This window comes from Morchella importuna, assembly GCF_003444635.1.
Source record: "Morchella importuna strain M04M26 chromosome Unknown Morimp01GS033, whole genome shotgun sequence".
NCBI classification, from domain to species: Eukaryota; Fungi; Ascomycota; class Pezizomycetes; order Pezizales; family Morchellaceae; genus Morchella; species Morchella importuna.
Window position 1 is genome coordinate 161,871 of NW_025763430.1, and position 15,819 is coordinate 177,689.

Genomic DNA, 15,819 nt, shown 5'->3' on the forward strand with positions numbered 1-15,819 from the left:
GGCATTCGGGCGTGGTCAACAGGGAGTTACGTGAAGCCTGATAATTTTCAGTCGCAGAATGAGAGTGTTGTGAGTAAGTATGGCCCGATGCCCTCATTGATAAGGCGAGTGCCTTGGAAGCAATGACGGATGCTCCTAGGGCTATACGGGATTGCCAAGCTGACATCCAAACACGAGTAGAAACGTTCAACAGGATGAGCAACACTTGGAAGGGGAGAAGTAAACAGAACCAGGAGGCAACCTTGGAGGTAATCAAAGATAACCTTCGAGAAAAGGTATGATACTTCTAGATGCCGGTAATGCGAGTGGTATTCTAAATGCTAACCCTAATAGATACGAGATAAAAAAGGGGTAACGATTGAGATTATACCGGAGGAGGGTTTTAGCGAGGACGATGAAGCTCTGGCTGTGGATCTTGCCGCATTCTGAGATGCTCGGAGAACACCCACGAGTGCTACAGGAGGTCGGGTTGATTCCGACAGCGCCCAGGACGAAATGATTAATGCCCGACTTCGCGGCATTGACACCGAAGAGGAGGGGGAGGAGGAAGAAGAAGAGCCGGAATTACCTGTAGCGGGGGATTACGAAGGGGGGGGGGAGGAGGATGTGTAGAACAATCACGAGTGCTAAGGGAGGTAGTGGGGAATTTCTTCTGATTCGTATATTGTATTAGGGTTAGTTAGGGTGTTAAATGGCGTATTGTATTTGGTATTAGGCGGAGGATCACGGTGTTGAATACACCAATTCTCAAAGTGCAGTCGCGAGTGCTCTGGAGACAGTAGAGATCGTCGTGCGAGTGATGTTTTTGTAATCTCATGGGGGAATTGTGAATACCAGAGGCCGGAACGGCGGAGAGGTGTATGCCTAGAGAGAACGGGGCGCCGACATGTAGGAATCGGTACGTCGGGCATGAGCCAGATTTCAAAGCACCCCATCCGGCAACGTCAGGGGGAGTCAGGGCAATCATTCTATCCCCAGAGACCGCTGGAGCAGTGAAGAGTGCTCCAGGAGCAGTCAGGATATCCAACCGCGCAACTGGCGTTCTCTAGCGGGTAGAGTGACGTCCTAGTTACACCGGGCGCTATTATTTAGTGTCGGGGCCCGTTGTGCGGACTAGTGTGCCCCGGGGCGGAATAATGTGCGCCAGACCTCGCCAGGAGCACTGGCGGTATCTCTGGAGAGGTAGTTTACCTACCGAGCGCCCTGAGCGCCCTGAGCGCCCCGGGCGTCTGGTGAAGGCTACAGGTTTGCTGATGAAAAATACATAAAAACAGAGTACACTGCCGCTTTTCGGATCCAGACTCTGCACTTTTGGACCATACTGTATTCGCTCCTTGAAGATGGTATGTCCGACCAGTTAAATATTCCCATGGTAATGGAGTTTCATCAACATTACAGATCCGGTGATCGGGAATGCCACCTTCATCATGATTGCATATAAAATGAAGTGATTGTGGTGAGGGAGTAGCTGAAAAAGGAACCAGCAACGTAAGAATACGGTTGCGCCGATTAAATCTTAACCACTCGAGAATTTGTTGTTTAAAGTCGTCAGGAAGTGACTGGGCAGTATTGGTGACAAAACGTAAAACCATTCGGTGACGCGACAGAAATCCTTGAAACCATCCTCGTGAAAACAAAAAAAAATTGGATCCAATATGTGGGTAAGTTTCTTTCCATAGCTCTGTCGCCTTTCTTCTAAACCATCCGTCTCTCACTGGTCTTCCTAGTCCCCTTCTATCCATGAACGCATCAAACAGCTTTTTTTTCCATTTCTGGCCACATGCAGAGAAAAACCACAGGTGAATTACGACGCGATCTATTTCCTTTTTGTTGAAAGATTTTCTCTGTTGCATCTGGTTGAGCCCAACAAGCTATCGTACTCTTTGGAATTTGAAAAAATACTGATGCTTCATCAAGTGTTGGTGGACGCGTTTTGACTGCTGTATTGGATGCCTTATTGGGGAGCCGGTAATATTTCAACCACATCAATACCTGAACCTTTCTCTCACGGGGGTAGCTGCGCTCTACCCTCTGGATTGGCTTTATCTAACAGATACTTAATTAAGTCTCATAAAAGCGGGTCCAACTAAAACCTACCTGTACGCTTGGTAATCTCTCCTGTATTGATTTCGGTTTCCGGCCTCGGCGCCGAGAAGATCGCTCATTCTGATCGTTGTCCTTCAACTTCCGAAGCTGAGTGTTTTTTTAACTGCTGTCATTTTCAGTATCGTTGTGTGTATTATTGCAAACTAGCACGGAGTTGGAAAAGTTTTCACCCTACCTAATTCTTTTACTAAACAAGTAAAGATTTGCAAGCCACACTCTCGGCAACGGTCTGTATTTGTTGAGTTCCTACGGTACCTTTATAGCGAATTAGGTGACATGGACCAGTTTTGCCGCTAAACTCAACATGGTAGATCTTCATCGCCCATTACTGGATCGGGACGAGCGACTCAACAACGGTCGCTCAAGCTGGTTGGTGCCTTAAATTCGCTACAGCCGTTACACACGCATATCGGTGAGCAGTATTCCTGTCCTCGAGGAAGTTGGGACGTATCTCTCACCGAGACACCCAGATGCGTACCCAGTACCTACCAAACCAGTCGCTACAGGAATAAATGTAATCTTCTGCAGAGCGTTATATAATTATCCGGAAGGACGTCCTTCTCCCCCCGCCAATATAAGCCATACCTGCATGAAGCTTGTTTCCGAAGAAGGTGTCCGCAACTGCAAACTCACAAAGTAGGAACAATCACGTCGTACAAAACAAACGGCCCAGTATCAGTGCAGCTATCCTTGATCAATGCTCTTAATTCTTGAATCCAGCAAGTCGAAGGATTACCTTGATGTCGGGGGAGGACCCAGGCCCGAGGGTGCTCGTAAAATATGCGATGTAGAGGGAGAAGCACATCATGAAGCGGGTTCGCCTTATGCGTGTGTAAGGGGATGGATTAATCAGGTCCTAGCTAGGTTGGGCCAGCATATATATAGTGGATGGTTTGCGAGAAGTCTTGAGTGGGAGTGCTCGTCTGATTACTGCAAGACCTGAAGCTTACAGCAATGGGAATCAAGGCTTGGATACCAGTTGTTTCTTTCTTTTGTGGAGTCGTGAACGGGTTCACGCCAGAGTTTGTGCCTCGAACCCATCATTAGTTAAATTATATATGCTAATGGTTTGCTAGGCAATTAATCAGTGCTCCACGGAGAACAGCGGCTATCCCAAATAGCGTGGGGGTATGAAAGCAATCATGTCCTGATAAATTAGAGATTTCAAAGCTAATGGCAATGATGTTCTAGGATCTCGCAATTTATTATGTGTCTAGCTACTCTTTCGAAACACACAAAAATACTCATACTTGGAATCTTTTGGACCTAGGGACCGGAGATACCAGTGTACTGTTTCCGGAGCCAGAGGTCTCAGAGGTTGTGTGGATAGCGGACAATGCCGTTTTATATATCAATGGAACAAACGCGGATATTGCCGGAGGGGTGGAGCTCTGGGTGTCGGATATAACAGACTCCAGCATAAGGTATACAGTCCGGGCCTCCGCCATCATAGATAATAAACGTTCACTAACACTAAAAACTCTTAGATATAAGGCCGCCTCTCTCGCTGCGCCCCTCGCAAATCTCAAGGCCGTTTCGACTCCAAGCGGTGTAAGCTACGCAGTTTCAGGCCTCGCATATCCTAACGGCACTGCCTACAATGCAGAAATAGTAGAAGAACCTCTGTCTTCTGCTCGCATCTATGACTCTCTCTTTGTGCGCCATTGGGACACCTACATCACTCCGCAGAGATACGCCATCTTCGCGGGTAGTCTTTCTATCTCTAACGGGGTTTATTCATCATCGGGCGGATTGAAGAATCTGTTCAGTGGAATTGAAGGGCTTGAATCACCAGTTCAGCCTTTCGGTGGTACCTCAGATTTTGACATATCCCCAGATGGACAGAAAGTCACTTTCTTATCAAAGGACCCGGTATTGAACCCTGCAAACAATACCGCATCATATATCTATCTGGTTCCTCATTCTGGTTTGGAAAAGCCAGTTGCCATCAACTTGCCCTCGGAATCGTATTCTCCAGAGGGAGCTTCTGCTTCTCCTGTCTTTTCGCCGAGTGGTAAAACTCTGGCATACCTCCAGCAAGACGAGAACGGCTACGAGTCTGATAAAAATAAAATATATGTTTATGACCTCGAGAATCAAAGCATCTCTGTCCTGTCAGAGGACTGGGACAGATCACCGGAATCACTCAGCTGGTCGAAAGATGGAAAGATATTATTATTGATTGCAGGGGAGTACGGACGAGGGAAACTATGGACTCTCCCCGCAACAGCAAAAAATGCCGAAAAGCCAAAGGCAATTACTGGAACTGAGAATGGATCAGTTGGTTTGGCGGTTCCGTTATCGGATGATGAGTTACTTTTGTCGACTTCGAGTTTTGTTTCCTCGGCTGGGTTTTCAAGACTGCAATTGAGTAGCGGAGAAGTTACTACGCTATTAGATCCGAATGCAATTGATGCAGAGCTAAAGGGACTTTCAAAAAGCTCGGTTGGGGATTTCTGGTATCAGGGCGCCGCTAGCAAGGTTTGTTGCCTTTGCGGATATGTTTGATGTGCGGATCCATTTTAATCAATTGATGTGGATGTCTTTAGGTACACGGTTGGATCATCAAACCAGAGGGCTTTGATGAGGAAAAAAAATATCCTATAGCGTTTCTGATTCACGGAGGACCTCAAGACTCATGGGCAGACGCATGGAACACAAGGTGGTCTCCGAAGGTCTTCGCTGAGCAAGGGTATGTCAATCCTAATCTCAAATCCGCACCTCAGGCTCTAACATTCTCGCAAAGATACGTGTCCATTGCCATCAACCCAACTGGAAGCACTGGATATGGAAAGGAGTTTGAGGATGCTATCCAAAATGATTGGGGTAAGTACTAATAGCCGGATTATGTCGACTGAAGTAATCTAATTATGAACATTTTAGGTGGCGCACCGTATGTGGACCTTGTAAAGGGTTTCGAATACATTTTGGAAACCTATCCGTTCCTTGATGCAGACAGAGCAGTTGCTCTTGGTGCTAGTTATGGTGGATACATGGTGAACTGGATCCAAGGACATGGTTTTGGACGCAGGTTCAAAGCTTTGGTGGGCACCATCTTCATGCTCAAATTGCCTCAGAAAGTCTACTAACATCCTCAAGGTCACTCATGATGGGGTGTTCTCAACTTTGAACCAAATAACCTCGGAGGAGCTTTACTTCCCCCAGCACGATGTAAGTTATAATATTAATCCCTCTCGCTCTGTAGCTACAGACCTGACTCAATGTCTTCACAGTTCAACGGAACCCTCTGGGATGACCGGGCAAATTTTGAACGCTGGGATCCCGCAGCGCATATTGTAAACTGGTCGACCCCCAACTAGTGATTCATAACGACCTCGACTACCGTCTTCCATTCCCTGAGGGACTCGCTGTATTCAATGCGCTCCAGGTCAGGGGGGTACCGAGTCGGTTTATGAACTTTCCGGACGAAAATCATTTGTAGGCACTTTCTTTAATCAGCGTTTCGGGAGTGTGCTGACTTCTGTTGTAGGGTCTTGAATCCTGAGAATAGTTTGGTCTGGCATAAAGAGGTGATTGGATGGATTAATAAGTGGATCGCGGATATATAATGGGGTGATTTATGCGAGGTTTCTTTGGAAGGTTGAGGTTTCTGTCTCGAAAGATTTTCCGATAATATAAGATCTTTTGAAGTCTTCCATGAGACAAAGTTGATACTCTTTCCCCGGAGGCCTGGACATTGGAAATGAATAGCAGGCTAGCTGGCCAGGCTATATCTACTGAAACGGTCCCAATGTTGCTACCCTGTAGTTTTTGTCTACGGCGTAAAAGCTCTACTCAACCGTACTGGGTTGGGTTCGTTTACTGGCTGGTGGTCCGAATAACGGAGAGGCTTCGTTAGTGAGAAGTGATTATGAAACCAGGCTCTCTCCTGAGTTTGATTTTCATCAGACCTTCTATAACTTCATTTGTGGTAAGACATCATGAGGGAGCTTGCATGCGTTAGACCCTGGGTACCAGCAGTTTTGCTCTCTTTGGGGCGGGGATGAGTCGATCTAAGTTAGTTGAAGTACGTTCAACGAGATCCGGGAGTTTTGAGAGGCGTTGGGTGAGCGGTGTATCGTACGGTATTACAACTCCGCAGTGCAAGCCCTAGGTAATGTTCACACAACGGGCCTGACATATTTTTTTTATTTTAAATCATAGTTTCATTGCTTTCTAGGTACATGAATATCGCATGCAGCTAACGCTATGGCGTACGGGTCTGACATTATGACTCATTTTCCTCACAACTAAGCCAAATGGGAAATTCGCATACGAGGCTCATAATGTAGTGCCTACTTCAATTATTTGAGAAGAATGTATGCTAATATAGGAAACCTAATCTTAATATCTTATTACTTTAGTTTTTGTCTGGAGGTAATAGAAATAAATGGAAAAAGCAAGATTAAAGACGTGTCTACTATCGAGAAATTATAGCTTTTGAATCCCCCAAAACTACACATCAGAATTATCGACGTGTTAAAATGATAGGAACTTCAGGATTTTCTCCAGTTGTTAGGGTTCGTGCCCCACGCCCTGTTGGATTAAGGCAAGTTCTTATCATCCTATCAGTGCTTTGGCGAGCAAATTGGCTACGAAACTCTTCCAGCACACTCACTTGTGTCTCAAGGATAATAATCGAGTCACGTATTACACTACCCGGCGGATGGTTGTCCGAATCCTGGGGGTAGCGATCTTGGAATGATTTTCCGGCCCCCTCCGTCCATAACCTATCTATATTTCTCTCAATCCTTCGAAGTGCCCTTGGTAATGTCCTCGAATACCATGGGTAGTATAAATTCCAGTAGAGATTCTGTTCGTTTCTCTCGTCACTTGTCCTGCCAGGGTGGTAGAGAAGGTCGCTGTGCATCTGTACCAATTCTCGGATATCCGCAAGGATGCGCTCTACTTGAGTAAATACTTCTCTGCAGCATGAAATTCTTTGAAACGCTCTTTCCCACTTATCGGCATTCCATTCGTTGAGGTAATCGGTGGGACCTTTAAGGTCTCCGTTTGAGTGAAAAACCAACATTGTGCAAGTTGAGAAATAGTGAGTAATAATGGTAAATGTATATGGTTCAACAGCTTCAGATGTTGAAAAACGATAAAGTTGAAAATAGCGGTGTTGGTTTAGTATAAGAAATATTATTCTCTTATGTATTTTATAAACGCTGATCCTGGCATTTTCTTTCTATACAAATCATTTCCAACCCCAAACAAGATTTTTGGTCTTCAAAATACATTCTATATCTGGATTCGGACACATTAGGCCGCACCCCCAACCATTAATTTCAACTATCCAAACTACAAACTTGACAGCTGCAGGAGGCGAATTTGAGGGTTCCTTTTAGTGGGTATAATTAATTTGATTAACTGTACGACGAAGTAACCTTCGGAATTCAAGCTGTTCATCACGATGCCTGTGAAATTCACGGCAGCGAAACCAAAAACTCATACCCATGATGCTATAGCTAACCACGCGGATGGTGTCAAAATTGAGTAACGTACTTGACGGTGAAACCGCCCATGACAGGGATTCCGCTCATGCTTATGTAATCGATTTTTATGCATTCAATTCAATCATTTCCCCGACCTCAATACCCTCCCGCTGCCAACAAGTGTAGTAACTACATTAGAAGAACTTGTAGTAAAGTCCTGATCATCTATGGAACACTTTCCCTGCTTGTGACAAGGGGTTGACACAAATTCACGTTCCCCGCTACTTGACCATTCCTCCTTCTCACTGGCCCGTAACCCACCCACTCCACCCTCATGTACTTCTAGATCAGAATCTAAACTAATGATAACTTTTTTTGATATCCGAACATTCTTTTTTTCCTTTGGTGGGGTGCTGGGGGCAGTTCCTTCATCTAAATTCGCTTTTTTAGCCCTCCCTCTAGGGTTTCTTTTCTTTTCTTTTTTAATTTTATCAACGGTTTCCCTCTCTTCTTTCATTCTCAATACATCCTCAGTAGTGATGACTTTTTCCTTAGTGATTCTCCGCTTATCATTTGTCTTTGCTTTGGGCTTATTCTCAACTCTTTGCTTGTATTGTCGGTGCATTTCCTCCCCAATTTCCTTGTCAGTGATGGCACCTTGGAGACCTTTATTAAGCTGTGTGATAATAGCTTTTAGCCGGCGAGCACTGTCTGTATTACCCTTTAGTAGTCCCGCTGCTTGTCTAGCAAGGCTAATTGCACTTCTTGAAGTCCTGGGAGTTGCGGATACTGTCATGGGCGGGCGGAACTTTGAAAGCTCGGCGTTCTTGGCGTCCAGGGTCTTTTCCCTATCAATGACTTTGCGGGGATTGAAAGGAATGATGCCAGTCTTTCTCCATGCACTGAGGATATTGTCCTTTGTAAATGCGAGATTTCTGGCTGGAAATAAAAGCCTATATTCAATTAATATACCAATTTCCAGATAGTTAGTTGTTAGAAAACAGTTTTAATGGTACGTACTGGAGGAAGATTCCTTTATTGATTCCTGTTTCTCCCGCCTCAACTAAAAGATTCAACCCGTTACTATAATGGGTTTGTAGGGGACTGAATATGCCGACATCAAGAGGTTGTAATATATGCGTGGAGTGGGCAGGAAGACAGAGGGGTATAATCCGATGGCTCAAGCAAAAATCGAAAAATTCCCAAGTTAAGTGGCTAGTATGCCCATCTAGGATTAGGAGACGATAATCACCATTGGCTCTGTTTATAATTAGTTGCTGGATATGAGATTGGGATTTGAAGTACGATTGATTGCTTACTGTTTAGCCGAGTTGGGTTCAAAGTCCTTGACTAGCAATTCGAAACCAAGCTTTTGGTCACTCCAACCTTTCGGGGAGTAGCCAAATACTGCTTTGTCACTATCTTTCAATGCTGCATACCAGCCCATATAGTGACCATCACCTTTGTTTATTATCATTGGTGGTAAGGTGCGACCGTCACCACTGATAGCCTCAATGACGGTCACCCAAACTCGGCTACCGTCATGCGTCAATCGCGGATTTCTCCTCCCCTTTTTACAGATCACCTTGCAGCGTTTAGCCACAGCCATCATGAAACCTTTTTCGTCCATATTGTAAGTATTTTGAGGCTGAATATTAAACTTCTTGGTCACCTCATTTAACTGTTTCCATATTGATTAGAAAGAGTTTTAAACGGGGAAATTGGACTTTTACCTTGCGAAAATAATCTTTTAACGCTTCCAGATTTGATGCATAGGCTCTCTGGCGATCTAAGCGATTGCTGAGCTTAGTCGCTACATCAGGGTTGCGATCGAGGAATCTAGTAAGCCAATGTTTTCCTAGATTTCGATGACTGGTGCGGTTTTTGACCAATACAGCCGCCATTTCCTTTACTATTGCTATGCGAGGTGGGAAGCCCCACTCATCCATCTTCAAAATCCATCGGGCCATTGATTTCTCCTCTTGCTCAGTTAAAAGCTGTTGATGCCGATGACTTTCCTTTCTACTTTGGGCCCCTCCAAGTCTATCACGTAGAGTTGAGTAGGCAATTGAGTACTTCTCTGCTGTTGCACTTATTGATGGTTCTGTACTCTTTCTGTAGTGATGAATTGCCAAAATCATCCGCTCCTCCCGCTCATCCTTCTCTCTCTGTGATAGTCGACCCATTATGCGTTGTTGTTTGGTTCTGTGATGCCTCGTACTCTTTCTACAGTGATGGGAGCTCGTTTGCTACCTCTGGCTCGGCGCCGAGCGGAATCCCTGTCATGGGCGGTTTCACGGTAAAGTACGTTACTTATGATTCCCATAATATATCTTACATCATACCGTACCACTTAAGTCCAAAATTGACACTACCGATTGCGATTTTGGAGTCTTACAATTTCTAAATTTTTGAAATTGACTACTGTCCGGCCGGGAAATAACTACTTCCTATTTTAGCTCTACAACAAACTCAATTAACTAAAGGTATATATTCTGATTAACTCCCAACAAAACACAAATTATATACTAATTAAGATGAAATTTGATATTGTAATTCGTTAAGAATAGTGTGGCCGACAAGACAAGTTGACTCGAGTCCTCGACTCGAGCCCAAAGCTCGAGCAGCCACGAGCAGCCACCCTCCCCAGTCGAGTTGGCTCGAGCTCCCTCCACTACTCGACTTGAAAAGCTCGAGATTTTGAGGTGTTATTTTAACCATACTAGAAATTCGGATAATATCCTTCGTAATTGATTTTACAAAATGTGTCAGTGGGAAACCCTAACCCTGGAAATACCCGTTCCAATGAAGAGATCGATATTACCTAGAATGACCTAAGGACAAACATCTGAGACCACTGAAAAGCTCGAGTGGCTCGAGCTACGCCCGAGCACCTACAAGTCGAATCGAGACGAGCAGCTGTTATCACGAGCCGATTCGACCTTTTCCTCTTGCTCGTCTCGAGCCGGCTCGTCGACCACACTAGTTGCGTTGATTAAGACAAGGTTTTCAGTGTCATAACATTCATCTCCCTAGTGCTGTCTACCTAATTCTAGGTATGTACATATTTGCTAGCGTGCTACCAAACCCAGCGCCAACCTAAATATCTGCCTATATCCGCTCCTGACTGCCTACCTGGCTACCTGCCACCTACCTATCTACCTACCTCTCAACATCTACCTCCTACCTACCTACCTCTCAACAACACCTATCTCCTACAAGCATCGATGCCTCTATATGTATTTATCTACCCCTGTATTTTGAATTCCATACTCGCACCGCTAGGACTCTTAATTTACACCACATCAGTATCAAATTGATGCCCGAATCAGAACCAAGTTGACGCCTGACGGTGCAACAAATCAATATCAAATCAATGGCTGAATTGTCACTAAATTGACAGGTAATTGGTATCAAATCAATACCCGAATTAATGCCCCAGTCGAAGCCAAATAGGCAAGCGAATATTCTTCTTATATAACAGAAATAATCAAAAGACATATCAGGAAGTTATTACAATTTGAATGATATTATCATAGATTTCTAGTTACAGTCGGAGTACTACCAGCCCACATAAATATTTTTGCACCTCTTGCGGTTGGATTCAAATTGCGTCGGATCATTGAATCATTACACTGTTTACAAAAATCTTTCTGAAATAATTTCAGAACACCGTATTGATTACTGAAAATGCAGTAAACCATGTACTCATAACTGGTTCTACTAAAACCGTCAACTCTATCATTCGGATAATCATCAAAATATATTTTACCTGGGCCACGCTTGATGAACGTCTCTAGTTCAGTGCGTAACTCACGTAATAGAGTTGGTTTCTCTCGAATATACCAATGGTAATAATCTTCCCAATATTCATTATACTCTTGTGGGTCACTGCTTGTTCTGTAAGGGTTCCAAAGAAGATCACTATATTTTTGAACTAACAGCCGCAACTTGTCTAGAAGTTGCTGTAGCATACGTTTCGCTGCCCGGGCAGATGGGGCACGTCTGTAAACTTCTTCCCATTGTTCTTCGCTGAAATAATTTAAGTGGTCAGTGGGACCTTGTAGGTCCCAATTTTCGTAAAAATGAAGCATGTTTCAGAATGGAAAAATAAAACTTTTATGGATTGAGTCAAATGAATATAATTACCTCTGTTTTGTAGGGAGGTAGAGAACGGAGGTAGATAAGCAGGTAGGCCGCGGCTGGTAGACACGGAGTTTGATAACACACTACCAAATATATACATAGAATTCGTTACACAGATAGAATTTGATAGACGAATGTTATGACAATTGCACAGAAACTTTTTCCTATTTATAAACATTATTAGAATTTGGATTTTATAATGGATTTGTAGTTACTGTAGGAGTACGTTCATTCAACATAAGTATCCTTGCGCCCCTTGCAGTGGGATTTAAATTTCGCCTAATCATATTATCATTATACCGATCCCCCAAGTCTTTTTTGAATGTTTGCAAAACATTATATTGATTCTTTATAATGTAATAAGCCATATACTTATAACTTCTCTTCCTCAAACGGTTTATTTCGCCATCACTATAGCCATCAAAAAACACCTTACCTGACCCTCGTTCAATGAATGTTTCTAGTCCAGAATGTAGCTCACGTAGTATAGTTTGTCTCTCTTGAACATACCAATGAGAATATTCAGTCCAGTATGCATTATACTCCCTTGGAATGTTGCTTGTTCTGTATGGATTGTATAGAAGATCGCTGTATTTTTGTACCAATAGTCGTAGCTTATCGAGAAGTCGTTCTAGTACAGCTTTAGCGAGACAAACTGATGGAACTTGTTGGTACACTTCTTCCCATTGTTCATCGTTATAATAGTTTAAGTGATCTGTAGGACCCCGAAGATCCCCATTTTCATAAAAGTGAAGCATTTTTAATGGCAATGGACAAACAAGTATTGATGTTTGTCGATAGATACGGTTCTGTCTTTTCGAAGAAAACATTCGCATACCCATATTTAATGTACCTGGATTATTATTTCTCAATTCTATAGTCCTATACCTATTCAATTTATATATTTTCTGTGAATTCGAGTCATACTATCACTTCACAATCAAATTCCATCGATACTTTGAATATTAATTCTAACTGAATATATTATAACGGTCCCCATACATATACATTCGAAACTGCTGAAAACATACCAATAGGTTACTAATTTCAGTACCGCACCATTCAGGACCACACCCCTGATTCCTCAGCTATTTGCAGTTCATAGTATCAAATCCTATCCCTATCGGTTCGGGGAATCCTTGGAGGCCCTTATGTTCAATAATTTGATGCAGTAGATAGAATAGGACCGGATTCATACGACTTGTGTATCTCATAAAAAAAAGTGCAAGTTCGGCTCAACAGATGTATATACCCCATGGCCTGGTAGAGATTTAAAATTCCGGGACTTCCTATTTCAGCGAGTGGCAAAGTCACTGCTCCACGCACTATTAACACTACTCCACACGCTACCAGTGTGGAGCAGTGACTTTGCCACTGGGAGGGCCTGCTGAAACAGGAAGTTCCGGAATTTTAAATTTCTACCAGGCTATGGGATAGCTCCTCTGATATCGCAGAATCAACGGATGAATCATGAAATGTCACTCGGCTAATGAGGAGACCGTTTGATCATTACACTGGGGCGAGGTAGCAAGCCTAACATCTCGCCATTCTTCTATTTGATATCAGGTGACTTTGAATACCTTCTGGGTTTAAACCGGCCTCGGGTGCTTGGCTAATTGAATGAGGGCCTCACCCCGCCTTGCGAGGCTACACTACTCGTTTACTATAGCAGGTGAAGAGAGGTCTGATGCAGGGCGCTGTGATGAAGGTATCGCGTATAAAACTAATGTAGAGGCTGAGGAAGGATCAGAACTATAACCCGATTCATCGTATCATATACACAGCTAGGACAGTGGATCGTGTAAAGTATTGTGGGGTGACAAAAGTTCTCGTGATTTTCGCATAGCAACCAGCAGGGGAGTTTCCAAAGGGCCAGTCCACAAAGTCGGTAATTGGAATTATACCTCAGAGGTATGTTCCTATCAATCTTAAGCTCTCGAGTCGCGTAGCTGTCTCCTGAATATCTTTTGTAGTCGTGGAGTTATAGTCGTTTCATGATACATCCACGTAAAAAATCACGAGAACTTTTGTCACCCCACAATACCAACCCCGAAAACTCTGAGTTCCCACTGTTAGGATCCGAGTTGAGGATTGAACGGAGATAACTTCAAGCTCCAGCCAGGTTAAGTTTATGTACGAAATGAATCGTGGTACTTTGCCCAATATGCCAGATAACCTGTTGAAAGTCATAAATATTGCACAAAATAGAACCCTCACGATAACCTCCGGAGTGCTAACCTCCCTGCTCAATACCATTAACACTGTTCTAGTCTTTGCGTTGAGTGATTCGTTCTCTAAGCCAGTCCTGGCATTTGAGATCGATTGGGTCGATCCAATAACTCTTCATACTGGCTCTTACAGACAAACCTATCACAACTCCACACGACCAGACACCCCCGGAACCCCCAGCACCAGCGCATGACAATTGCTAATCCCCACAGCACCTCTCACTCCGTCCTCTTCCCGCAGTCACCTCCAGCAGATATTTGCGACGGCGGAAATAAACTAATGATAAAGTTCGCTGAGTTTGGCCTATCGGTTGGAGGATCACAAACTATCACTCGACTCTGTCCAGTCTCGTTGCACTACAGCTGCAGGGGGCGAAACAGCGAGACATAAGATCCTAGTAGTGCACACCGCTGTTACAGCTTTCGAACCCGCTTGTTACCTAGCTAGATCGATAGGATGTTTGGGGTGGTCTTGATGTTCTGTCTAATTGAATGTGCGAGCTCCTTACAGAGAAATCCATCATAACTCAATTGGTCCATTCTATCAGACATCACTCGTTACGGCACTTTCTAGGCTTGGGCGGGCTGGTGTATCTAGGTAAACATTGTAGCTTGCTGAAAATTCGTAGCCGACTCGCTCCTCCTCCGGCCCTGAGTCCCACAGACTTAACTCACTGCCAGCGAAACCTGGCCACTGCGTAAAGAACATTATGACAGGCTTTGCAGCACTTTAATACTATCTCTATCCTGTGTTGGCGTCCCAAAAGGAGCATGTCAAAAACGAATTCAACCGCCCCCCCGGCCGAGGAAAAATCACAGGATATCACTCGGCTTCTAACCTGCCCGCTGCAACGCAACCGCCGAGTGAGATAGCGTGTTACAAGCCCCAGAAAGGTGTTCTCGGTCCGGTAATACTATAGCTGACTATGAGTATTGAATGACCAGCGTTACTACCTACCTACGCTTGACGTGGGGTTTGGCACCATTGAATGTGTGCACGACCTCTTCCTCGCGGGTAAGACTACCCCGAAACGGTGCTAGCAGGTCATTGGTTATCACTCGGTCTGGGAGATACATAAATGTACTTAGGGCGAGGTCGGACTGTAAAGCGGGATAAGATGTAGTAAGCCACAACGCTCTGGGGATACCGCTGGTTCACCTCCTGTGTTTCTGGATTGAAGGCCGGATTCGCGGTATGGTCGTAGGGTTTGGTGTTATTTAAAAACAAGTGGAGAACGTATATCAGATTCACCTGCTGGTGCAAAAGGTCAGCGCACCGTGCATCACTCGGTTACGTACTGTCCTGCATGTCTGATCATGAGCGGGCGAAAACGTAAGCTACAGACAGGCTGGTCCGGCTCTGGGAGTATCAAGAATGGGATAGAACTGATACCGCATCAGTACTATATATATATATGGCATTATGAGAACATGTTGTGTCATCTCCGTGTTTTAGCGAAGGACAGCCACTCTACAAAAGTGTTCGTGATTCCAATTTCGGAGTGAGACATTTCTCCATATGTAACCGCAGCGGACCATCAAGAACCCCCCAAGAGAAGACTTTCCCAGTGACCAATGGCGCCCAAATTAATGAAGAATAAGATCAATGACCTATCTTCTTTTTATATATAGTCACAAACTATATTATATATTTTTCGTTGTTTTGAATCTCAACTTTAATAACATCAGTATAACGGGTGCGCCACTCTGCGCACTGACATTAAAACTATATCACGAACACTTTTGCTGAGTGGCTGTATATATACGGTAGTGTTATGATTACCGCAGTGGCACGGTAGACTGCGGTAGCCATTATATCCATGTTTCTGTCGCCCTACTTCAGCGCGAGGCCGGATTTATAAAGTCCAATAGTATTAGGCTAGGCGCGCCATAACTAGTGA

General features: G+C 44.2%; 2 protein-coding genes across 2 annotated transcripts; one reads left to right on the plus strand and one right to left on the minus strand.

Annotated features, from left to right (window-relative positions):
• Positions 1 to 3,060: 3,060 nt before the first annotated feature.
• On the plus strand, positions 3,061 to 5,426 carry LAJ45_08984 (uncharacterized protein; the record flags this gene model as incomplete). Its single annotated transcript, XM_046118532.1, has 9 exons — positions 3,061 to 3,128; positions 3,183 to 3,234; positions 3,298 to 3,530; positions 3,594 to 4,587; positions 4,656 to 4,798; positions 4,853 to 4,932; positions 4,990 to 5,150; positions 5,206 to 5,277; positions 5,340 to 5,426. 9 exons carry the CDS (start codon positions 3,061 to 3,063, stop codon positions 5,424 to 5,426), a joined length of 1,890 nt encoding a protein of 629 aa, XP_045968209.1.
• A 2,260-nt stretch (positions 5,427 to 7,686) lies between these two features.
• On the minus strand, positions 7,687 to 9,730 carry LAJ45_08985 (uncharacterized protein; the record flags this gene model as incomplete). Its single annotated transcript, XM_046118533.1, has 3 exons — positions 7,687 to 8,497; positions 8,864 to 9,225; positions 9,278 to 9,730. The coding sequence occupies 3 exons, from the start codon at positions 9,728 to 9,730 to the stop codon at positions 7,687 to 7,689; spliced, it is 1,626 nt and encodes a 541-aa protein (XP_045968210.1).
• Positions 9,731 to 15,819: the final 6,089 nt, after the last annotated feature.